This window comes from Eleutherodactylus coqui, chromosome 7 (genome assembly GCF_035609145.1).
Source record: "Eleutherodactylus coqui strain aEleCoq1 chromosome 7, aEleCoq1.hap1, whole genome shotgun sequence".
NCBI classification, from domain to species: domain Eukaryota; kingdom Metazoa; phylum Chordata; class Amphibia; order Anura; family Eleutherodactylidae; genus Eleutherodactylus; species Eleutherodactylus coqui.
In genome coordinates, this window is record NC_089843.1 from 82,361,729 (window position 1) to 82,388,004 (window position 26,276).

A 26,276-nucleotide genomic window follows, 5' to 3' on the forward strand; every position below is an offset into this window, starting at 1 on the left:
GATTATAAGTACATTTCTGCCAATGTGCAAAGAATGGATTAAGATTCTTACATTATTCTTTACAGGAAATGCATAACTGAATGAATGGAGTATTGGATACCTGTATCTGTGTGGTTAAAATGAATGAAGATTGTTACATTAATCTTAGAGGCAATAGAATTAATAACATTTAGTATACTATGATGGATGAATGAATTCAACTGAAATTAAAGGAAGCACAAAATGAATGAATGATAAATAGTAAATTGCTGGTTATCTGGCTAGGTTGGATGAGGAATGTTATGTTGATTACTATAGGGACTGACTGAAAGAGTGAATGAATGAACAAATCATAGAATGAAATTGTATTATGCTACTCTCTTTGTGGGGTAGCAACATGGTGCTTGTGGCTAGAAGGGATGTGGATTGTTACATTGATCTATATGGCAATATAATGACTGAAATTTACCATGGAGTCATGTGATTAGACTGAATGCAGATTATTACTCTTCTATTTAAAGGGGTTGAATGAGTATTTGATAAATGATACAATAAATAATAAGGATGACGCCACCGTGCGGTCACAGCTTATTAGGGTGCCATCCAAGTGCCATCTCGCCCACAGTAAAGATGGCGCCGGCCGCCTCCCCGTCTCCGGTGACGTCACGTCAGAGTGACAGCGGGCTGCTGCGGGGGGAGCGGCTGGAGGAGCTCATTGTTGACCATATATGGTCACAGCCACAGGGAGACGTCTCTGCTGGAGCTCGGCTGTGGCTTCCGGGTTTGAATCGCTGGGCGGCCGGGAGCAGAGCTCATCCATACACTCCGTGCAGATCCGAACACCGCGCAAGATGCCCTATGAGATCAGTAAGTGAGCGGGGAGACCACCGTGCACAGGAGGGGACCCCAGCCGTCCTGTATGAGCGGGAGTGGTGACGTCAGCACTGTGTGTATACAGGACCCGCACCCGTGTACTGCAGCGCTGCCGTCACTTGTCATGTAGTTCTTCCTGCCGCTCCTCAGCCTGTTGCAGGGATCTCCTCCCTCCGCTGTAGATGTGGCTGATGGGGCTTCCCTGCCAGGGCCCAGCAATGGGCAGCACTGATTATGTACTGAAGCTCCTTCTTCATTAGGGGGTTTGCACAGAAATCCCAGTGTTATTGCCTGATGCACCAGGGTGTCGGCTAGTGCGGGGTAGAGGGGGCACTAGGGTATGATTGGCTTGGGGTAGATGGGCACCAGGATGTGTGTTGGCATGGGGTAGATGGGCACCAGGGTGTGAGGTAGAGGGGGGGGGGGGGGTTAGGGTGTGGGGTAGATGGGCACCAGGGTGTGGGCTGGCACAGGGTAGCTGTGTGCTCCTGTTGGCCAGTGGTGGTTGTTGGGATGGTTCCAATGTAACTTGCTGCCCTATACAACAATTGTGGGTGACACTATAAAAAGGCTCAAAGGTTGTTCTTTAATTTAGCACTTGATGATCTGGAAAGTCTGATAATTCGGCGCGGAGCTCTATTATAATGGAGATTGAGACTAGGCAAGAGCTTTTGGAATTCTAGAACTTCGATGTTGCAGCCTCACATTCATGTCCGAACTTTATATGAAGCTACTTTGTTGTGTATGCCATGCAGAATATCTGATAGTATGGCACCTGCACGTACATATAGTGTAACCACACAGGTGCTGTCCTGTACTAGGGCATGTGGGCACGTACGGGTCTGTGTGGGTGGCTGAGCAGTACAGATAGTGGAGGACATGCAGAGATGTGAAGGGTTATTCATGACGGTGAATGTTGGACTGATGGAACTGTACGTAGATGAGAGAATGGGGTCTTGTGCCCATAAACCTCTGCAGTACTAGTGTCACCTATAGGTGAGATGTCACAGATGGTTTCCAGGATTGATCTGGGACTTTGTGAAGTCTAGGCTGGACGATTCCCAGGTGACCAGTGTGCCAAGAGATGTGCTGCCACCCAACTCTTTACATGGTTTACATAGATGTCTGCAACTGGTTCTTCCCCCTGTAGTGCCACATTGCCCGCTTTATTTTCAATGATGAGCTCTGCAACTTTTTTGTATCAATTCATTGTTTGTTTGTTTGTTTTTTTTGTTTTGTTTTTGTTATAAATCTAAAAAATGTTGTTTACCTCCGAAGGCGGATAACGGACCTAATCCTTCTTGAGGGACCTAATCCTCCTTCTGCTGGGGGGTCTGCTACAATTGTATCCAGTCTAGACAATCCTCTGTGAGCTGCGTAGTCTGAGCTCCAGGCTGGTTTGATGGGTTCTGTATTTAAACAACAAAATGTGGATGCAGCAGCACTCCTCTGGAATACACCGATAGGTTTGAGGTGTGGAGCTGGTATGTGCAGAGCTCAAAGTCCTGACTCCTAGGACTGCAAAATTCAGATAAAGCATAGGTCGAGCAGCACAACCAGTATCCATTCACAGTAAACAGGCAGTTTTCATAGATGAATGACTGCCTGTTCACATGGGCCGATTGTCATTAAAATCTTATGCTTGCAGAAACTGAACGATAAGCAAACAGGTTATCATTTGTCATTCAGCCGCTGGCAGTGGTTACACTTGAACCGTTATCCTTCAGATTTGCATGATCCAGCGAAAATGTGAATGATAATCATTCCGAATGAAGTGACCCTTACATAGCTGACAATTGTACAAAAATACTCATTTGCCCGATCATCAAACCTTTTTTGTTGACTCTTTTCATCTTCTCTGTAGCTAAAAGAAAAAAAAAATTGTTGGTAGCACATCTCCTTGTGTAAACAGGGGTTGTGCTGAGTTTCTGGGCGACAAGCAACTGCATTCATGTATGAATTGGCCCTTGTAATCTGGCTATTACATGGCATCATTTCTCCCTTGTAAAACACAGATGAAGAAATGTCGATTGTGGCCGGTACTTGTCACTTTCATTCTAGAATGAGTACAGTGTAGGTGCCATCCACACTCAGCGTAGCTCCACCTGTGTTTGGCAGGGTAGACATGCTTGTGACATAGCACCATAGGTTGGATGGCAATCATCATAACTGACGCTCATTTAAATGTCTAGATTGACCTGTGTGTAAGGGCCTTCATACTGATATAGTGTAGCACCCCCTTGTACATGTGACTTAGGCCGAATGTCCATGGGCGGATTTTTGCTGTGGAAGCCAGAGCAGGTGTTCCGCTTCAATAAGCCTCTATAGCATTCTAGAGTAAAGAGGAGGGTGAGAGTACTGAATGACATGCTCATTATCATCAGTGGTCTCTGGCATGGGCTGATTACCTTTCCATGTGAAATGACCTTTAATGGTGGGGAACGTTCTGCTGGCACTCTTGACCCGGTCAAGGTTATCCATTCATATGAATGCCGGGCCTCAAAATCCACATTACCCCTCTGGTGATGGAGAGCTTCCACAGGATAACTAGTCACAATGTATCTTTAGGTCTTGGTGCTCATCATAATTCTTATTTTTTCTCTCCCTTAGAACATGTGTTTGCCAGCCTTCCTCAGATGGAAAGAGGAGTGGCCAAGGTTATTGGCGGAGACCCCAAGGGCAACAACTTTGTGTACACGAATGGGAAATGTGTGATCATCAGGAATATTGAGGTACGGCATCAGCACACTTGTATGGACACTGTATCCTCCTCTAATCGTGGACCTTGAATGAATAATTAAAAAAAAAAAAAAAATGTTTGGAATGGCCTTTTAAACTAAATGGAACCTGTCCCATCAGCTGGGCTGGCTGCGTAACCTATGGTCAGTGACTACAAGAACAGCTTCTTTTGCACGGACTACCGTAGACTTGGCTTCCGGTTCTTGTGGATATTCTCACCTGCTCCTGGTGAATGACGTCTGATCTCAGATCTAATGTGATATATAATAATGTCACTTATTGACAGTGACCATTGAAGACTGCCCCTTGTTCAGTGAGACGAATTGAAGGGGTGGCAGAGGCAAAAGACAAGTATACTTAGCAGGGCTGCGCCTGTATAGATATTTAAGTGACCTGAGGACATGACTGGTCATCTTTAAAGTGTCCTGGGGGGCCTGCTGCCTACATTAGCAAGATGATTTTTTTTCTCTTTCTGGGGGAGTGTTCCCTATTGATACTTTCGAAGGCACTTCAGTAGATACATTTGTATCCTACTACTGTAGTAGCTAACAAACTTTGTAGTGATACAGAATATGTGATGACTTCATGTCTTTCACAAGTGATGTAAATGGCATCAGAAGAACCAGTTCTATCTTGCACTGCCATGGGGTATCTAGTGGCTTTATATCACAAGTCCATATCTATACAAAGGGAAATGAAATAACTTTATACAGTATTTGAAAAGGGTTAATTTTTTTTTTTTTTAGTTTTTGCAGAACTGTTCAATAGAGGGAAGTATCTGGAGCTGAAGAGCAGCGTGCAGCTGTATGACTACACGGTATTCCGTGTATCCATGTTCTAGTGATGTATGTAGGGTGTACTATGGGAACTCCGGCAGGTATGGGCTTGTAAAGCTCAGTGATCTTGCGGTGCACTTTTAGTCTCTCCTTCTCCTGCCTCTAGGACCTATGGAGGTATGATGAGTCAGAGCCGCGCCCGAAGAGCTGACTGCTGTGACTCATCCGGGAAAGGGCTGGGGTAGACCTACAGAGGTGACATTAGTCGTAATGCAGATTAACTTTACTTTGCTCAAAGCTTGAAAACTCAAGTGTGATTGCAAACAGCTCCAATATCCAAGGAGCCCCTCAGTTTTTTGTGCAGGGTCCAGGAATCTGAGATGTGAGGAGCTATTTGTCCAGGTCTTCTTGCTGGAGAACTAGAGGCAGTTCTTGTTCTTCTCTTCCTAATGAAGACATATTCTTCACTCTTGGGATCAGCATTTTTTTTTTCTTCAGCTGCAAATCCTTGGCCAGACTCTCTGAAGTCTATTAACTGTGGCGCTCATCCATTGCAAAAATGTCATCGGTGGTGGCTTGTGTGTTTGCAATGTTTATTGAAGGAGAGGAGATCCCTCTGCTCTCCTCTATGCTCAAACTTCTGCCTGTAACTAAAACAATTGGTAGGTAGGTAGATGGATAGGTAGGTTTCTAGATTTGGCAGTGCTGAATTAGTTTTCCTGATGCATAAAGCACAAACTGTATTGTAGCACTGCGTATGGAAACCTGCATGATACCACTGAGTCGTGACCATCTCAGCCTAACTCTACCGCTCGCTCTCTAGCATTGAAGCGTTACGAAGGATATAATTCTTGATCTTGGGTTGACGATGTGTTGCTGCCTGTTAGCACAGACCTGGTGAATCGCTGACATGCAGACAGCATGTGTCTAATGCTCTTATACATGCCATAAGCCTGTGCACAGCTGGATATCCCTGATCGCAGCATTTGATCTGTTGATCTTTCGTGTAACGCATCTACTGATGAGGATGGATATAAAGCAGGAATTGGAGAATGAATTATTAATGCTCTGGTGTGTAGATCGGCTTTGATTTTCGGATTCCTCGGTTATGTGGTGTTAAATACAGCCCCCCTCCGTACAGCGGATCCCCAGAGGAGGCTTCACAGTATTTACTTTAAAAGGGAATCTGTCACCTACTTTTATCCCTAGGAGCTAAGCTTATGGGCTGAAAGTAGGTGACTGCAGAGTCCGGGGATGTAAGTGTTATACTTGCCTCCCCCAGTGCTGATACTGCCGGGGAGGTAAGTATAACGCTTACATCTCCAGACTCAGCGGGTCGCATATCTTTAGCCCATAGGGTTACCTTATAGTGTTAAAGTAGATGACAGTCTTATTAGGGGCTTATTCACACGAACGTATTTGTGCTGCATCTTATGCGTGTTGCACGGGAGAATGGCACATATTAAATGGAATTGCCAATTGAAATCAATGGGATCAAATGTGCATGTAAATACGCTTACGCCAGTATGAAGCCGACCTAAGATAAGTGGAAATGCATATGCCGGCTGTGCTGTGTACATGTCAGTGAGGCTTTTGTATCTTGTACCGAAGATAAAAGCTTCTCACTGTACATGGCGGCCATTTATCGAGTGCATTACCTCCTTACATGTGATGTGTTATGTTGTATTCCCCCTTGTAGAACCCAGCCATTGCCGATATCTACACTGAGCATGCTCACCAAGTTACTGTTGCCAAATACGCTCCCAGTGGATTCTACATTGCATCTGGAGGTAGGTTACTGTAACCCGGTAGAGTTCTAGCTAATGGCGTGAGGAATGCTCTGAAGACTGTATTGCTCATTAACCCTTATATAGTCATTCAGCTATTAAAGTGGAAATTGAAAGTGTTACATGCAGAAGGAATTGGGGAGGGGGGATTTCATTAAATATAGCAGAAATGTATAGCGTCAGTCAAAGAATAAATGATAGTAAATTGGAATGAACAAGACAAAGTTTAAGGATTGTGCCCACGGTGGGCACCTACACACTCTTGGATCCTTGCAGACACTGAATTCATATCTGTTGGGATATCTTCTTGGGGTATGGCTCTTCATGCCTGCATGACTTGTGCAGTCAGTTGTACAGTTTGTGGTGGGCGCCCTTGTGATGTAATGTGGGGCTTCCCAGACATTCTTTATTGGGGATAAGTCTGGGGACTATGCGGGGCAATCCATGGTTGTGATGGCTGCAATATTTTGGATGGGCATTATCATGCTGGCAGATACCATTTCGGCTGGTGGTCGAGGGGTGTGACAACAGGGTGTACCACTCTGTTCACATACCAGCAGGCAGTCATTGTGTCTTCTACAACCACCAACTCCATCCTGCTGTTCTAATTAATTCCCCCCCTAAACTATGACTTGGTTGGACCTGTGTGGCGCTCTGAAATCATAGCCGAGTGAGCCCTTTCTTGAAAAAGCAGACTGATGCGTTGAGTATTATCACAGAATCGGAATTGGTCACTAAAAGCAACTGTTCTCCATTCATGTGTCCAGCTGCGTATAGCAGTACACCAACTTGGTCATTGCTGGCATTGAAATTGAGTTAGTGGGATACATTGCATGGGGGCCTTCAAGCAATCGATTTGCAATTGTACATTGGGCGACAGATTTCAACCACTGCTTGGACTTGTGCTGTAGTTGCCCATCTGTCAGTAACTTCCTTCTGCACGATTTGGTGGTCTGCATGTGGCATTGCCCTTCTTCGTGGACCTGTGCTGGTAAGGGTGCCTTACTGTGTCCACCGAGTAACCAGTGTCTGTACTGACATTGCACTACGGCCAGTCGTTGAGGAGGTTTCGTGATATGAACATGGCAATGATTCATGATACCAACATGACAATTATCCAACTTCTCTCAAAGTCAGACATTTGGGTATACAGAGTTCAAATTCAATGATCTGGCATACCTGGTCAGTGACAATCTGTGGACAATAAAGGACCTTCTTATGTAAAGGTCCACTTGTACACAACGATTATCGCTCAAAAGGCATCTTTTGATCGATAATCATTGTGTATAAAAGTGCCCATCTTTCACTTCTCTGCATCATTCGGCAGAACAGCTGATAAGCAGGACCGCACGCTGTGTTCTGCTGGGGACCGCTGATTACATTGTCTCAGCTGTCAGCCCTGCAGCAGAACAAAGGAAATGTATTCAGAGAACAGCGGGTGATCTGTTCCCTGAATACAGCTCCCGGCAGCTTACATGCTGCTAACTGGTACTAATGGGCATTAGTACCAAGTAATATTTGTATGTGAAATGATCGCTCAAAAGCCATCTTTTGAGTGATCATTTTTGTGTCTTAATGCACCTTAAAGCACTTTACGGCTTGTAATCTAAAATAATCTAGCATTTTGCATAACAAAGGGCCCCATAATTGGCCCTACATCGAATGTGTACTTCATCTAGTTTTAATTTATTACGTACCCTTGTATGCAGGTAACTTGATACAAGTTTAATCAATTTTCTGCAACTGAGTGTAACATTATCAACTTCCACCAATGTATATACCAGCAAGAAGTATTGGGAGATGCCTGATGTAATGGTGATGAATGCTGTGGGTAATAGCGGTTTATCTTCCTATACAAAGGGTTGGGCGGGGGAAAAATACTTGTCAAATACTAAACTACTGCAGGAGTTGGCGACAGAAGACTGAAGCGTATGCCTTCATTGAGTTGTCTGACCTAGACAGTCACAAGGGGTGAGATGCCACCCGTGCATGCTAATTAATGCAGGGGTGAGCAATGCTGGTACCTGCTACCTTTTAAAACTGAGGTGACTTATCACAGGACTTTTTTAATTTTATTTTTTTAACTTCTGTCATGGGAACTGTTCCCTTTTTTAAATTAGTCATTCACATTGGACAATTCCTCTTTATTAGAAGGCTCTCTCAGATACTGAGTATAGGATATCTTGTTGCTTGGAAAATCAGTGATCAACTGTACCCTGTGTGAGAACCTGGTAACGGGTGTTTGGTTTCTCTGCAGCGCCTCCACAGGAAAAAGGAGGTATTAAATATCCAATAGGCTGACTGTATAATGCTGCATTCATAATGTATCACATCTGGGCTTTTTGTCCAATCTGCTAAAAACAGAACCCTGAATTACACTGTTCTGTTTATCTAAAATACTGGAAACTACCAGAAACCTCCTTAACTGGAGAACAAAGCTGTAGGTCTCCACTTTAGTAGTGACAGACTATTTGGTTTTGTCTGGATGCTCATCTAAGTGATCCAGATGCGGCCCTGGGATGGACCCCCAGATGTGGTGTGATACGCTATGTGAATGGGTCCTCCAGACTAAGAGTTTCCTCTAACTCCATATAAACCTGATAACCCCGTTCACCTCTGAGGCTTTCTCCTACATAGTTATACCTTATAGGACCAAGTGACATTGTAGGGATGGGAATGAGTGAATGAATGAATGAAGGAACTACATGGAGCACGTTTTTTCCAGCTTGATGAAAGTGCATGTCGGCAGATTGTGTATAAACCAATACATTATTCAGTAGGCTCAGTGGTGTCATGTAATGTGATGATGGAAGTCTCCATGTGCTTGTTGTCAGATATCACCGGTAAGCTAAGGATATGGGACACCACGCAGAAGGAGCACCTGCTGAAGTATGAGTACCAGCCCTTTGTGGGGAAGATTAAGGACATGTCCTGGACTGAGGACAGCAAGAGAATCGCTGTGGTTGGTGAAGGCAGAGAAACGTAAGTAGCTGCTCTTCTAGGTCATTCGGAGTTTTGTGGTTGTGAAGTATTGTAGGCTTCACATGATGAAGTACGATTTAATTCCTTTACACTGCCATTCACAATAATGGAAGCTGATGGGTCTGGATTATTAGTCACGCCAAAGTGGCTGTAACTCCTGTATAAGAGTAACCTAATCTCTGCTCCGTCTTCTGGTCCGGTGAAACTCTACAATGTATAGCAGTTCAGTGCTGATTTATCAGGCTTCTTGTACTATCGAATGCCTGATTACAAGGTGCCACCAATGGTGGGAGGTATGCCTGAGAGAGGGGCAGCATGGTACAACTCTGAAAACTCTGAGGAGCTTTGCAGGGCAGCCTTCTGGCATCTTGGCCACCTGGCTACATTTTTTTTAAAACCTCTGATCAGAGGTTCGGCCGGTATACATATTGGTAGTATCCTTTAGGCTCCGGAACACTGGTGTATTTTGGGGCTCTGTGATGTCTGTGGAATGTTATGTATGGCACACGGCTCCATTATAGCCTACATGGATGTTTTTCACATGAATAGATGGTCCGTTAGAAATAGAACATGCCATGAGTTTTGCTTGTTTTTTCCCCAGTCTGTTTCTTGGTTGACAGATGGGACATATCTGTCTACATTGGATAGGAGAAGGACTGTTGTCCATGTGCTGTCTTATGCAAGTTGAGTTTGAGTCTCTTGGGTGCAACTTGAAGTGGGCACCTAACCTTAAGTGAATTTTGATGTAGTAGATGTCTTTAAAGCATGTAGGCCGCTCTCACACATTCAAACACCAGGATTTTACTTTCGCACGCAGCTCCCTTCGGCCAATAGCATGTGTTAGCGCATCCCATCATTGTAATGTGTGATGAGGAGTACCGAACTGACAAATATAGAACAGACTCTGTCCGAAAAACACGGTGCTGGAAAGCGCCATCCAGCCCTGCGATTTAGCGCATGTCTGTGAGGCCCCATTGATTACAATGGGAGCGTTATACTGCAATTAACGCGGTGTTCAAAATGCTGTGTTAATCACTGTAAAAAGCTCGTGTGTGAGAGAGGCCGTAGTAGAAATGTGCACGAGGCTTTCAGGTTACATGGCTGTATTACAGTTCTTTTGTGTGGAGCCTTAAAGGCGTTTACCAAGATAGACTTTTATCGCCATAGGCTAGGTAATAAGTCTGATCAGTGGGTTTCTCACTGCTGAGACCCACACCAATCCGGCTAATGGGAGTCCCGTGAACTCTCTTCTGTCACTTTGGAAGGGAGAAGCATCCCATAGTGATGTCCGATTTGAATACCGCAATAGCCGCGTATGCATGATGTCGCTTCTTTCATTTCAGTGGGGCTGACGGAAATACCCAACTGTCATCTCTGGCAGTCCAGTTTGAAAATGAATGATACAGCACCGTGCATGCACGGCCATTGCTCCATTCGGTCTCCTCTTCACTGTAAGTGGGGGTGGTGCAGTGAGGAGGAAGGGGAACACAGAATCTTAACTGACTCTCAGGATCAGTTAAGATTTTAGCAGTGAGACGATCACCGATCAGACTATTACCTATCCTATGGACAAGTAGTAAGTCTTATCTTGGTACAACCCCTAATAGGACATCCATAGAAGTACTTTGGGCCACACTGGGTAGTACGGAGCTGTATGTGACTCAATGTCCCCCCGCACTGCTGCATTTCCATATGCATGTAGCTCTATGGTAATACTAGGTAGTTGTAATGTTTAAATTGTCTATAATTAAAATAGCTGTTAACTTTCTATATATATAATATTTTTTTACAATTTGTATGCAGCAGAGGTTTGCAAATTAGAATAGGCCATGGAAAAGTAGACCGGCACCGCACTCTTCTAAAAGCGGTTTAACCCCTTGAGTGGCACGCCCGGAAAATTTCCGGGGACGAGCTCCACTGCTCATAGCAACATAGCCCGGAAGATTTCCGGGCTATGTATGACTATGGGAGCTGCAGAGCACAATGCCACAAGCTGTGACAGTGTGCTCTGCCTGCACAGACCCACACAGAGCAGTGCAAGGGCTTTGAAAAACCAGCAGAAGATATTGCCGACATGTCGGCAACCTCCTGCTTTGTTTACAAGTTGCCATAGAGACCATCGGCTTGTCAGAAGCAAGCCCATGGTCTCTGTGGCAGGGAGAGCTGGTGCTTGGCTGTCAGAGGACAGCTAGGTACCAGCTCTTACAGCAGAGATCAGAGAAAACCTCCGATCTCTGCTGTGTTAACCCTTTACATGCTGCAGTCTATGTGACTGCAGCATGTAAAGGGCTGTCACTGCAGCATGTAAAGGGCTGTCACCATCGGACGCCCGGAATGTGATCAGGGGTCCTGATGGGTCCCTGTGGAAGTCCCCTAAAGGGACAAAAAAAAAAAAAAAAAAATAAATAAAACAATTATTAAAAAAATAAAAAAAACACTTGTCCCCCTTTACTTTGTAAAAAATCCAAAATACAATCACACGTGGTATCCGTGTGCGTCGTAATGACCCAGAGAAGGAAGTTAATACATTATTTAACCCCTTAATGACATGGCCCCTTTTTTTCTTTTTTCCCCATTTCTTTTTTTCCTCCCCCCTGTTTAAAAAATCACAACTTGTCCCGCAAAAAACAAGCCCTTATATGGCCATGTCAATGGAAAAATGAAAAAGTTATGGCTCTTGAGACGCCACTGCAAAACTAGTTGAAATTCAATGATTAGACCATTTTAAAAAACCTGCCCTGGTGGGCACGACAGGGTGGTAGGAAACCTGCCACTCAAGGGGTTAAAAGATAATCTGTCTTTATTGCCCATAGCAACCAATCACAGCGCAGCTTTCATGTTAAATCGGCAGTATAAAAAATGAAAGCTGCACTGTGATTGGTTGCTATGGGCAATAGACAGATTTCCTTTTAGACCGCTTTCAGAAGAGTGTAGAGTGTGGTGCCGGCTGACTTTTCCGTGGCCCAAGCTGTATTTTGGCAACCTTAAAAAGCTGTATTCCTTACTAAGAACCCATGCTTATAGACAGCGCTGGACATGGAGTGCAGAAGATCTGTCTTCCTGTTGTAGTAGTTATGCTGGCACTAAACTGTTCTTTACACCCTGGGACTTGGCATAGAACAGTGCACATAAGTGCCATGTCATGCACTCCAAGAATTGGCTCTTCCAGACAATGGCTTGTACCTGTTCCAAGATGTGTGGGAAAATAGTAAATCCGATTGTGACTGGAGTTTTGACTAAAGCCATACATTGGTGTTTACTTGCGGTATTAGACTAGAGCCACTATGTGCAGACTGATAGTAACTGATGCTCTGCTGCCGGCTCTCTACCTGGGTTAATGGGGGGTCTTGAGTTTCAGGCTCTCTATTAAAGCCATATGTTCTCATAAAGCATATGGAAAGGCAGTTTGCCTCGGGTATCGGTAGGATTGATAAGGGCCCGTTCACACAGGCATACCTTCTTTACGTATCCAGTCTGTATTTTCCTTTTTTATTGACTCAATACAGACCAATTTCAATTACACTTGTGTACTCAGACGTGCGTATTTTATGCACATAACAAAAATTGCAGCATGTCCGTATTCGTGGTCTATGGAAGTATAAGCACAAATGGTGAAAATCATGTTGTACGCATTTTTGCTGCGGTTTTTACGCATCCTGCCGGGAGACTGTATAAAAAAAAAATTTACATCAACTGGGCCATCTTTCTTACAGTGCAATGTGATCCCTCAAACATTGAGCGATCACCTTGCGCTCCGAGCGGGGGAAGCAGAAGACAAGCGGGGTGGCCCGCTTGTCTTCTGCATCCAGCTGTTCTCTGCTCGGTGCGCTCCGAGCGGGGTATGGAGAATAGAGCTTGACCACTCTGTACTTCATACCCAGCCTGCCTTCAGGGAGCGGGATACAGCTGGAACTGTAGTATCATCTGTATCCCGCTGTGAATTCTTGAATACTGATCGCTGATCTTTCAGCTTGCAGTAAGATCAGCGATGGCTAAACGAAAACTGCACAATGTCAGTGCAGTTAGACACAACGATTATCGCTCAAAAGACGGCTTGGAGTGAGAATCGTGTTTAAAAAGGCCTTTAGTGTTCTATTAGTACAGGGTTTGACTTTTTTATGGCCTAGAGTAGTTACAGGAACGGCTGAATGAGCGAGAATCAATGTCATTGATGCTTGTGGAAAAACGCCACGTCCAGAGCGGAGCCGTAATATTGTCCATAGCAACTCCTGAAGACCTCCAGTCTGTGAGCCCCTGGAAGTGAAGTGCTGACCTAACTGGTTGCCTAACTTTCCCTTTTCTTTGGTTACGTGTTCTGCCAGTGTCGGGTCTTGTAAATGTTAATGTCTGCTGTGTAATTTCTTTTCTGGATGGGTAGGCCTGCTCTGTGGGACGTTGGGTTGAACACAGTCTGTAATCGCCTTGTCTGTTCCGGGCAGACCATAAACATTATATATGTTGAGGGCTTAATGGCCGAATAAATCCCCATGTGTATTTAGTATAATGGAGGTAAGCTTCCTACAGGCAGAGGAAATCGAAGGCTTCCACATGTAAATTCTTCCGCCTGCACGCTAAACGGTGGTGCGGGTGTTTAACTCTTAAATGACAGAGCAGCCGGTGTTGGTGGCATTATTTAGTATCTGTTTCTTTTAGACTTGTGTTATATAAAGTACTGGATTCTTTTTGGTTCATTACTGTACCCCCACTTCACCAGCTGCTATAAGGGTCGATGATTAAAAAATGTCTGGTTTCTGTCAAAATGAGTTCCACTTGTGCCACATTGTAGCTCGGTCCTATTTGCTTCAACGTACTTGAGCTGCAATACCAAAAACAACCTTTTGCACAGTTGTGGTGCTATTTCTGGAAGAAAGTAGCCACGTTTTTCTAATCCTGAACAACCCTCTTTTTTTTTTTTTTTTGTTTTTGTTTTTTTTTTACATTTTTTACATTTTTTTTGGTATATATTATATAATTTTGCGTGATAATACATGTGACTGAAGATGGACAGATAATTATTTATGCGCTTTCTGTGGAGTCAGTATTCTGCTCTTGTTGCGCTATAAAGAAGCTTCCGTAATGGAAAAGCAATTAGATTATACAGTATTTTGCTTGCTGTTAAAGCAGATCTATTACCTACATGTATATCTCTAAAGGGGTTGTCCAGGGAGAGAGAAAATGTAGGTAACTCCTGCAAAAGTTTCTGAATTGTCAGACTTGTTAAAAAATAAGGGAGATGGAACAATACCTCGGCAGTGCCACCTATTGGAAGGCAGCATTCCTGCAAATCAATGTTAGACTCTTTATACAAGCCTTCTAACAATGACTGGGAATTGAATGCCAAGCCAGAATCCATACACAGACAGCTGTTTCGGGGTGTTTGCCTCTCATCAGTGTGCGGTAGGGTTCTGGCTTAGTAAAGCTGCCCGTCCACGAGTGTTATGGTATTCCGCTGCTTGGGAGCGGAGTCGGCAGACAAATCTCTCCGGTGAGCCTATCTGACAGGCTCACCGCAGAGAATCGTGGCAATTCGTAGCATGCTGTGATTTGCCGGCAGCGAGCAAAGAGTCGCTATGATTCTCCGCTCATGGACAGGGATGCAGTGCTCTCCATAGTAACGCTGTGGAGAGCGCTCACTGCGTTCCCTGCGTCTGTATTATCGCTATGGGGAACGCAATGAAAATTTGCCCGTGGACAGGAGCCCTTAGCGAGAGGCCTGTGATGTGGGTCAGGAACGCTATCTTTTCTCATTGGGGGGAGCAAGAAGGTGAGTGAGGAGACATATAAGACCATTAATACTCCTCTGGGTGTTAAACAGTCACATTTGGTATCCTGAATAGAGATGAGCGAACGTGCTCGGCCACGCCCCTTTTTCGCCCGAATACTGCGAATTCCGAGTACTTCCGTACTTGGGCGAAAAAATTTGGGGGGCGCCGTGGCGGCATGGGGGGTAGCAGTGGGGAGTGGGGGGGAGAGGGAGAGAGAGAGGGCTCCCCCCCCGCACCGCCACGCCTCTCCCCGCCGCCCCCCGAATCTTTTCACCCGAGTACTGAAGTACTCGAAAATGGCGGTACTCGGGCGCGTAAGTACTCGAAACGAGTACGTTCGCTCATCTCTAATCCTGAACAAATGGCTCCTGCTACTCCATTATCAGTGGAGAGATGGGTCCCTTATGTGATCTGTACCTAAAGGGAACCTGTCAACTTCTTAAAGCACCATAAACTGGGCTATGGTGCTGTTAGAGGATGTGACAGGGAACAGTATGTGTTTCATTCCCCCCCCCCCCCCCACTCAAAATACTCGCCTGCTCGCTGGTTTTCATGGTGTTCCCCTCTGAAAATCGCACAGTGTATGAAAATCTGACTCTCTTCAGAGTCCCATACATGTGTTCTCCCATTGACTTGTGTAAGCGAGCGTGCATGGAACTCTGAAAAGTTCATGCACCGTGAGCTCTTCAGAGGTTGGCACCATGAAAACCAGGGAGCATAACATATTATTTTTTTTAATACATCCCCAGACACCCTGCCACCTTGCCTAACTTCGTCTATGGTGCTATAAGGTGGTGACGGGTTCGCTTTTAAACGCCATGAACACCTTTGCAACCAAATGCATCTAACTACTTAAGAACTAGGGGGTTTTGGTCCTAAAAGACCCGACAATTTTTAGGGAGTTTAACCATGTTGTGTTTTACTGCCCTATTTTTTTTTTTTTAGCTTTTGGTTTTTTTTCTTAACCCTTTCTTTTCAATGACTTCTATTTCTGTGTTATACTTGTATTAGGGGTAAAAAGAAAAAAAAAAAAAAAAATACAGTAAAAGTACAGGAGTTGGTTCCTCAATCTTGTTTCTTGAGTTTTGATATACAATTTGTATAGTTTGGGATTACAGGGTGCATGTGGTGACTGCTTTGGTTGGTGGTAAGTAGAGATGAGCGAATATACTCGTTTCGAGTAATTACTCGATCGAGCACCGCGATTTTCGAGTACTTCCGTACTCGGGTGAAACGATTCGGGGGGCGCCGGGGGGCGGGGGGGAAGTGTGGCGGAGCGGGGGGTAGCAGTGGGGAACAGGGGGGAACCCTCTCTCTCGCCCACGGCGCCCCCCGAATCTTTTCACTCGAGTACGGAAGTACTCGAAAATCGCGGCGCTCGGGCGAAAAAGGGGCATGGCCGAGTAGGTTCGCTCATCTTTAGTGGTGAGTCATATTGATTTATTTTTTTTCTCTTTAATGCATATATTTTTATTCTATTTAACTTTATTTTTGTAACTAATGCATTTTTTTAAACATCTGCTTCCCATGATGTCATATAAGACCTCTGGGGCTCATTCACATGATCTTCCTCCCCAATTTCACCATTTTCCACTGTAGCTTGGGGCATTCATAGGAGCCCCAGTTAGATAGTTAGTACAAGGGGATGTTTTCCTAAGAGAGCTGATATAGGTCTGCTGACCCTGCAGCTCTGCTGTGCCATGGGGCACCCGACGGTCACATGATCGCCAGGTCACATAGCGGAAGTAACCCTTCCGCTTTCACTTTAATTCATAGCGCACTTTGTAGCCTGTAAAGGAGAAGACGCAAGCGGTTAAACACTTCTGTTATCGGCCAGGATTAAAGCCTAGGACCAAGCACTATATATTTACTGTGCTTGGTCCTTTAAGTGGTTAAAATGGAAAAAAAAAGAATCAATTTTCCTAATGGTCTTCATTAGAAATGACTGTTTTGTGTCTCCAGCTGCTACGTGAAGCTGTGCACCTCCATGATAGTGAACTGGTAAAGTCTGACCCTGCAGCCATCTCTTGGCCCCTCCATACATTTGGTATATTAGCATGCGTTGGGGGACTGCAGGATCAGGCAGTCACCATGGAGCAGGAACAGCAGCGGTAGGCACAATATGCTAGGGAACGGTCAGTGTACATGTAATGGAGCTGTAAGAAGCTTCCAACTCAGGGTGACTACCCACTAGTTTTTTTGTTTTTTTTTTCTTCTGCAGGAGTCTTTGGGCTATGGGACATGTAAAGCTAAAATCGTGATCGCGCAAAATCGCTATACCGCGGTAAATCGCGATTTTGCGTGATCGCGATTTTAACATTACATGTCCCATAGACCCCTGCAGAAAAAAAAACGTCATTTTTTTGCAGTGAGCCTATCCAACAGCTCACCATGGAGAATCGCAGCATGCTGCGATTTAGACCCCTCATGCAGAGAATCGCTATGATTCTCCGCTTGTGGACGCCGCAGCTGCACTTTCCATAGTAACGCTATGGAAAGTGTTCACTGTGTTACCCGTGGCCGGATTAGCGCCGCGGGTAACACAATGAACAATCGCCCGTGGACAGGCAGCCTTAGGCTGTTAAAGGAAATGACTAGTTTTAGGCCTCCTGCACACGGCAGAGCCGGAATCCCACAGCGGAATCTGGCCCTGACTGCGGCTGACAACCCTGCGTACCTGTCATGTCATCGTTTTCTATACAGCGGATGCTCCAGCCGTTGCGTATGCGCAGTACAGAATTTCCCGCACCATCGCTAGGTGATGACGCGGGGGCCACAACCTTTCCATAGTGTTATTTGCAGAAGGGCTGCGGATCGGACGGCTTCCATTGGCTTCCGTGGAAGCCGTCTGTGTGGGGCCTGCAAAACAATGGAGCATGCTGCAATTTTTTTTTATGTCCAATGTGGGCTGAAATCGCAATTGATTTCCGCTTGTGTGCATAAAAAAATCACTTTGCCATAACATGCTATGTGCGGTATTTGCTGCAAAATCCGGGGGCGGATGCCTGTCATGAATTCTGCAATTCAAAAAAGGGGAAACCTAACTCAACTAAAGCAAACTGAAGCCTTAATGTTTTCTGAAATCAAGTGGGGGGAAAAAACAGATCCATTCTGCTTTATTTGGTATTGCTGCGCCCGCTCTGATGCACAGAATCAAGACGTGTCGTTTCTACTGCAGCATGGATGCTGTAAAATACTTCTACCCACTCCACAAAATGGTGCATTTTTTTTTTTTTTTCTCTCATGTCACCTCACCTTAATTTTAAGTCTTCCATTATATGGTACCATTGCAAAATACAACTTGTACCACAAAAAAAAACAATCCCTCAGATTGATATGTCACCTGAAAAATATAGGTATTTTTTTTGGTACCAGAATTGCAGAATGTAACCTGGAGGCAGGCACCTCATTGACCCTTAATCCTGAAGGGGTTAAAGAGGCGCTGCGCAGCTGGGAGAAACGGGACTGCTTTCTCCAAAACGGCGCCACACTTAACACCGGGCTGTGTCTTCCGTATTGTAACCTGGCTCCATTGAAGTAAATGAAAGTGAGCTGCAATAACACTCAACCTGTGGACAGGTGTGGCACACTTTTGGGGGGAAAAGTTCTTTCTGATGCTGTGTAACCGCTTCATGTCCGTTGAGAAGTGTCCTGGGCTCCCATTTTGATAGTAATAAGACAGTCTGACACCTTGTTTGGGAGTCATATTGCGTTTTCTTTTTCCCTGCACCTTTGGTGTACCTAGACGGCATTGTAGGAATGGTGTCTTCAGGGTGCGCAGGTATCATGGACTGCATGTGGGGCCATATTGTCCACCGGTTACTGCTATACACTTCATGGGGAGATTTATCAAAACTACCGTAGTACAAAGGATCGGTTGCCTGTAGTAACCAACTGCTGTCAGTCATTGAATAGCCCTACTCTCTCCTACTGTATCTCTATCATGTCCCAGTGACTAGATAATGGCAGTGCTGGCCTGGCTGCTACTTCCTGCATCCAGATAAGAGGAGGTCAGGGGTGTAATGACAGGAAAGCGATAGGATGCTTCAGCTTCCGAATTTTGGAGCACTTTAAATGGGTGTGTAACAGGGAGGCCACGGAAAAGTAGGCCAGCACCATGCTCATATGCAAGCCGTCTAAGAGTCTGCCTTTGTTGTCCATAGCAACCAAGCTCAGCTTTCATTTTACCTCAGCAGCATAAGAAATGACAACCAATCACGGCGCAGCTTTTATTTCTCCTCAGCAGCATAAAAAATGAAAGCTGCGCTGTGATTGGTTGTTTTCATAAGAGTCTAGTGCCCGGCTACTTTTCTCTGCCCCAGCTGTATAATGGTATATGGTTATGGCTGCACATGGTGGGGCTCTTTTACATATTATGTAATCTCCGCTGGTAAAACCATTACCAAATTAAACTTGCTGGGCTGCCAGTTCCCTGTAAGCCCAACTGTTGTAACTTCATTCCGGGACTGTGGCATGCAGGGTGACTAGCGCTGCTCTCACTCCCTTGTATCATACCCTTAACCCTTTCTAATCCACTGTCTGACGTCTAAAGACATTCTGATTGAAGGCTATACAGCTCCGATGTCAGAAGATGTCCGGCAGGGTATTCTTACTGTAGATTACTGGCCGCTCTGTTGTCGGGGGGCCTCTTCAGCATGTCCCATACCGCAGTACTGGCTCTAGTCAGCAGATGGCGCCATTGTATAATGGCAGAAAGAGAAAACCCCCTAGGAAACCCTGAATCCAAAATTGGATTGCAAAGGGTTAACCACCTTCCCACCCCTTTATTTGCTATATCTGACTCCAGCTTTGCATCCGTCCTCCGCTTGGTTATTTGTTTCCTTTTAGCGTTCTCTCCACAAGACGTTCCATAAATCTGATTGTACAAAGCAGAACGCCACCATAATCCCGGAGATGTGACAGATGCATGTGAGCGCCCCCCACGCAGCCGCCGCTGACACATCTACACTCCCTGAAGGGTTCGGTTGCCATGAAAGCAACTGAAATTCCTTGAGATATAATTATAGACTTTCTGCTACATTTATTCGCGTTCCATGATGATTCTGCAGCGTTACATGTAGCGCTCCGAAAACAGTTAACCCTGACTGCCCGACGTCATGACAACCGCATTGTGTAACTAGTCCTTACCATTCATTATCTGATGCCCGTATAGACGAGATCTGATGAAACCTGATTCGCTACGATATAAGATGCTTTTATTTAATGACGCGTTCTTTTCTTCACGTTCAGGTTCGGCGCAGTGTTTCTTTGGGACACCGGCTCTTCGGTTGGTGAGATCGCCGGACACAATAAAGTGATTAACAGTGTGGACATTAAGCAGACACGGCCCTATCGCCTGGTGACCGGCAGCGATGACAACTGCGCCGCTTTCTTCGAGGGACCACCATTCAAATTCAAGTTTACATTGGGCGTGAGTCTGTGACCCGACACAATTCCGTATAATGAGGCTTTTATCTGACCTCGCTTGAACTGTCAGCGCTTTCCTGCTGGTTTTGCTTACTTAGAGATTATGTGGGGGAGAAATAATGGAGTGAAACCGCACAGGATGTGGAATTTCAGAGGAGCGACAAAACGTCAAGGCGGTTCGCCTGAGGTTTGCAGATTATGACAGTTTGAGAAGGAATTCCCATATAAATCCCGTTCCTGATTTTATTAGTTTCTAGCGCAAAACAAACTTTATTAAATAGGCAAATAAGGCTGGCTTCACGCCGGCGTAAAATGTGCGCACATATACGCATAGAATAGAGCCCATTGATTTCAAGGTCAAGTATTTTTCCTGCGTAGTTTGGTTGCACGAAAAAAAAAAACGCGACATGCTTTATTTTTCTGAGAAGTCGATGGGAACGCGCAGGCAATATGTTTGGAGATGCGTGAAACGCTGCGCAAGTGCGCTGGGAAAATGATTTATCTTGAACTCATTAGATTAATAAGCCTTTTCAGTGGCTGCATCAGCTCTTTTTGTTTGCATACGCAAATGCACAGACCTTGCGTGTGCAAAACATGAACCAAAATGTTTGTGTGCCCAAAAAAAAGTGTTCTGCAAAAAACCGGTGTTCATGTGGAGTCGGCCTAGGGGTACTTTTCTATGGGCTAATGGCTGCCCAACTGATCACTAAAGAGTGATTGCAGGCGACTGTCATCTAGGGCACAACGGGTCAAGTGAGCGAGAATTGCGCACTTGTCGGATTTGCCTGATTTTCAGCTCGTCTAATAAAAAAAAAAAATCAAGTCTCCGCCCATTTAAACAGGCAGTTGTTAATTTGTAAATCACTGCCTGTTGACTCTGCAGTGCACTCTACCTCTGTTCAATGAGCGATCATCGCTGCTGTGCGAAACGACAATCGTCCCATGTAAAATCTACCCGAAGGTTGGCTTCACGTGGCTGAGAAAATTGCGTGAAATTTGTGCGTTTTGAGACACCCATTCTTTAGAGCGATGTTTTCCCGCGATGTGGGATCTCTCATCTCGACTCCATTGCTTTCAATGGCAGGAATTGTTCTATACATGTAGCAGGGTTTCAGGAAAACTCTTGATCATCAGCAAAAGGGGATTTCTGGCAACCATCCAGGCGCTCGGACGTGGGTGGATGAAGTCTTCTTTATTTCTATGTAATAAAAGCAGCTTTACACTGCTAAAAGCCTCCGCTTGCCAACGAGTTTCAAACAGACTAGGTGTTGGTCATGACTAAGAACAACTAGTCTGTTCGAAATGCGTTGGATGCTGCATTTATTATGAAGAAATAAAGCTGAAAATTTGTATCCACCCACACAGGAGCCGCAGGATTGTTTCTATAAAACTCTGCTACATCGCCTGGTTTGTGAACCCAGCCTTAACAGAATGTCCCTACACTATGTGACCTCGTTAACAACTGAGACTATTAACTAGTAATAACTAGCTAACATGTATTATCAAGAGGAATGACCAAGTACAATAGGCAGATTTACTACTCTTGTCTAATACAGTAAACGTAGACCAGACAATTTATTGCAATTTATCTGGCACATCTTTAGACCCTTTTTGTCTAATTTTATTTAACTTATTGGCTGGCTGTCCACGGGCGTTGTGAGGTCCCGCAGCAGATCGCCGCTGCCGAATCTCCGCCGGTCAGCCCTATCTAATAGAATCGCAATGATTCTCCGCTCGTGGACACGGGGCTGGCACTTTCCATAGCAACACTATGGAAAGCTTCAGCTTGCTCCAGCCTGCATGATTCGCCGGCGACTTACCGCCGGCGAATTCACAGTCATGGACAGGGGGCCTAAAGATCAGCAACTGCTTAATAAGCACTGCATGATGTCAATGCAGTTAGACACAATTATCGCTCTAGACTGCTTTGAGCAAAATCGTTGTATCTAAAAGGGCCCTTAGGCAGGCATACAAATCAATCGATCGTCTTGTATAAACGGGCAATCTTTCATCTATGAACTTCTGCCTCCTTACTGCTCCTTCTGGCCACCCTGCTCCATTCACTGAGCGATCATCGCTCCTGTGTGCAAACCCAACAATCATCCTGTGTAAAAGGACCCTTCGTTTAAAAAGCACATACTCATTGGTTGCAGAGTCCAAGAATAGCCAAACTATGCTATAAAGGTGAAGTTGTGGAAGACAGTTTCATGTCACTGGTCATGCACTATGGCAAGGCAAAAGATAGTTATACTGCATGAACAACGTATCTCCGAGACAAGTTTTTAAAGCGGACTGGGTTTCAAAATGTGCTGTTCAAGCTCTTTTGAAGCAGCATAAAGAAGCGGGCACCATTGTGGACCACAGACGCAGTGGATGGCCAAGTAAACTTAGTGCAGCACAGGTAAGGCGCATTATGCTTACTTCAAAATTGGATGATATCAAGCAGTGCCATCAGCTCAGAAATAAGTATACCTGGGTCTCGGTGTTTTATGGCATCTACTGTTTAGAGAAGTCTGACCAAAAGTGATCTTAACAGAAGAATTGCGGGAAAAAGCCATACGTTTTGACGTTCAAACAAGGCCAAGCGATTCAACTATGCACGAAAACCTAGGAACTGGGGTGCAGAAAAATGGCACTGGGTGCTATGGACTGATAAGTCAAAATATAGAATATTTGGTTGTAACAGAAGGCAGTTTGTTTGCCAACGGGCTGGAGAGAGCAGTACAATGAGTGTCTGCGGGCAACAGGGAAGTATGGTGGAGGCTCCTTGAAAGTTTGGGACTGCATTTCAGCAATTAATGTTGTGGATTTGGTCAGGATTAATGGTGTCCTCAATGCTGAGAAACACAGGCAGATACTTATCCATCATGTAATACCATCAGGGTGGCGTCTGATTAGAGCATGAGCAGCTCTAATTGCTTAGTTGTCCGCCATTCAGAGGCAGGTGACAGCCATTGTTACAGGCAACCCTGTGTCTGTCAGAACCATTTCCAGAAGCTTAGCTGAGGGACATTTGACCTCACGGCACCCATTATGTGCACTGCCTTTGACAACCACCCACTGTAACCTCCGTTTGCAGTGGTGTCGTGAATGACGAAACTAGACTGCTATGGGGAGGAACCGGGTTGTCTTCAGCGACAAATCCAGGTTTCGTTTGGGCGCTGACGGCCGTATTCATGTCTGGAGAGCTCAGGGTGAGCGCCTCAATCCTGCCTTTGCTGTGGTGTGTCACTGCCCCCTGCTGGTGGGATGGTCGGGGGGGGGGGGGCGCATCGCATTTGGCAGTCGGTCACCTCTAGTAGTGGTACAATGGACAATGACAGCTCAGCGATATGTTCAGGACATCCTGCAGCCACATGTGTTCCTCTCATGGCGGCTTCCGAGAGGCATTTTCCAGCAGGATAATCCTCAGCCACACACACAAGGGGGTCACAGGAATCCCTCCACAACATTGTCACACTTCTGTGGCTGTCTGGTCACCAAATTTATCGCCAATAGAACATGTATGGGACTTTGCGGGATGCTGATTTGACAGCCTATGGCTGAGTTCACACGTAGCGGATTCCCAACGGAAATCTCGCGGTTTGGCCGAACCGAAAAAACGCAAGATTTCCGCGGCAGTTTTGAAGTGGCCCGGCCGCTCGCTCTTCCGCTGTGGCTAGCGCTCCCATAGAGGAGAGCGTGGCCGCAGCGGAAAAAAAAAATGGCCGGTTTAGCCGCAGCAGATTTGCCGTCCCGTGCGGACGAGATTTCTGAGAAATCTTGTCCACATGGCTGGCTAATCCCGGGATTAGCGGCTGCATGCGGATTTGCCGCGGCGAAATTCCGCACAGAATTTCCACGGCAAATCCACCCCCCGTGTGAACCCAGCCCACAAGTGTTGCACAGTATAGGTGCTCCGTTACGGCAAATATGGAGCAATATACCGCATGATGTCATACAAACCTGTATGCCTCCATGCCCGCCCGTATCACATCTTGTATCTAAGCTAGAGGTGGTACAACAGGGCACTAAGGCCTCCATGCCCGCCCGTATCACATCTTGCATCCAAGCTAGAGGCGGTACAACAGGGTACTAGAGCCTCCATACCTGCCCATATCACATCTTGTATCCAAGCTAGAGGTGGTACAACAGGGTACTAGAACCTACATGCCCGCCTGTATCACATCTTATATCCAAGCTAGGTGCGGTACAACAGGGTACTAGAGCCTCCATGCCCGCCCGTATCACATCTTGTATCCAAGCTAGATGCAGTACAACAGGGTACTAGAGCCTCCATGCTCGCCTGTATCACATCTTGTATCCAAGCTAGATGCAGTACAACACGGTACTAGAGCCTCCATGCTCGCCTGTATCACATCTTGTAGCCAAGCTAAAGGTGGTACAACAGGGTACTAGAGCCTCCATGCCCGCCCGTATCACGTGTTGCATCCTAGCTAGAGGCAGTACAACAGGGTACTAGAGCCTCCATGCTCGCCTGTATCACATCTTGTAGCCAAGCTAAAGGTGGTACAACAGGGTACTAGAGCCTCCATGCCCGCCCGTATCACGTGTTGCATCCTAGCTAGAGGTAGTATAACAGGGTACTAGAGCCTCCATGCCCGCCCGTATCACGTGTTGCATCCTAGCTAGAGGTAGTATAACAGGGTACTAGAGCCCCCCCTTGGAGTGGTCAGTTCCCACAATAAATTCTACTTTTGCTCTGATATTGTAATCACTTAGTTATATCAGCGTTACAATCACACCGTTTCATTCAATTCCAGCTCCTCTAGGGGACGGATTTATTTTTCTCTTTAAACTGTAAAATATGAATATATATAATGTGACCACTGTTGGGATTTCCAGTCTGGCAGTCCCTTCAATTTGGCTGTGGCCATACAACTGTTACCATGTGATGCGATTTATTCTGGATTATGAATAGTAAATTCCCATGAGGTGATGAGGATGTGACCGCTTGTGTAACGACATTGTGTTAAAGCACAAATCCCTTCCCCCTCTGACCACTGAATGATATGGCGGATTACAGAAGGACCCGGCATCTCGGTCAGCAACGTGTACATTAAAGTGACAGGGCCAAAGTTTATTACAGGGATTGTGCCGCTCTGTCACTCCTCATTGTAATACGGCTTCTAGTTTGCAGTCGACAACCACCAGACAGACCTACAACGCTGGGGTCTTCTTTGTGCCTCGCTCTGTGTCCCTAATGATCCCGTCTCGGCTGTCCCTCTGAATTATTCATGCCTCCGCAGCCCGCTGCCTGGGTCAATCTGTTTCTAGAGAGCAGCAGCCTTTTTGCTTGCTGTGTTGATACTTTAATGGCTCTTCCAAATGATTTTCCGTTGTGCCCCTGTATTGTGTAGCCCTGATGGGCATCTTGCTAAACAAAGTTTTGTGTGTGGTGTGTTTTTTTTTTTTGTTTTTGTTTTTTTTTTTCTTCTTTCCCCCCCTTAGGATTAGTTTTGATAAATCTTTCCTAGTTCATATATCTGTCTGGATGCAGAGACGCTGCCGCCCGATGCTGCCGTATGGCTGGTTGGGTTCTACGTTGAGCAGTGAGGGCTCGCTTCTATTTTGCATTCAACAGCTGCTAAGATTTTATTTATTGACCTTAACCCCTTCCTGCAACAGGGTGTAAACTTGCATCCTGGGGATAGCGCGAGAACACTTATGATCTTGCACTATCCTGCAACGGGAGCTGGCTGTCAGTCATAGCCGGCCTCCCGCTGCAACAGCAGGGGTGCATATGAGATGTGCCCCCCCCCCCCCTCCCCCGCGCGCGCGCTGTTAACCCCTTCCCTGCCGCGATCTATGTAGATCGCAGCATGGGAAGGGTTCACAGAGGGAGCGTGCGCCCTCTGTGACGTCACTGGGGTCTCGCGATATGTAGTGCCATAGTCTATGATCGCTGTATAAGCGATAAGGCCTTTATCACGTTGTGTGTGTTGTGT

General features: G+C 45.7%; 1 protein-coding gene across 1 annotated transcript in view; it reads left to right on the forward strand.

Moving 5' to 3' along the window:
- The first annotated feature begins 710 nt into the window (after window positions 1-710).
- Window positions 711-26,276, forward strand: part of WDR1 (WD repeat domain 1) — a 47,373-nt gene continuing 21,807 nt past the window's right edge. The window contains exons 1-5 of the mRNA XM_066573276.1: window positions 711-846; window positions 3,463-3,584; window positions 6,067-6,157; window positions 8,989-9,136; window positions 20,152-20,332. Coding sequence (XP_066429373.1) covers window positions 831-846; window positions 3,463-3,584; window positions 6,067-6,157; window positions 8,989-9,136; window positions 20,152-20,332 — 558 coding nt within the window. The 5' untranslated portion in view covers window positions 711-830. The remainder of the gene's footprint in view (window positions 847-3,462; window positions 3,585-6,066; window positions 6,158-8,988; window positions 9,137-20,151; window positions 20,333-26,276) is intronic.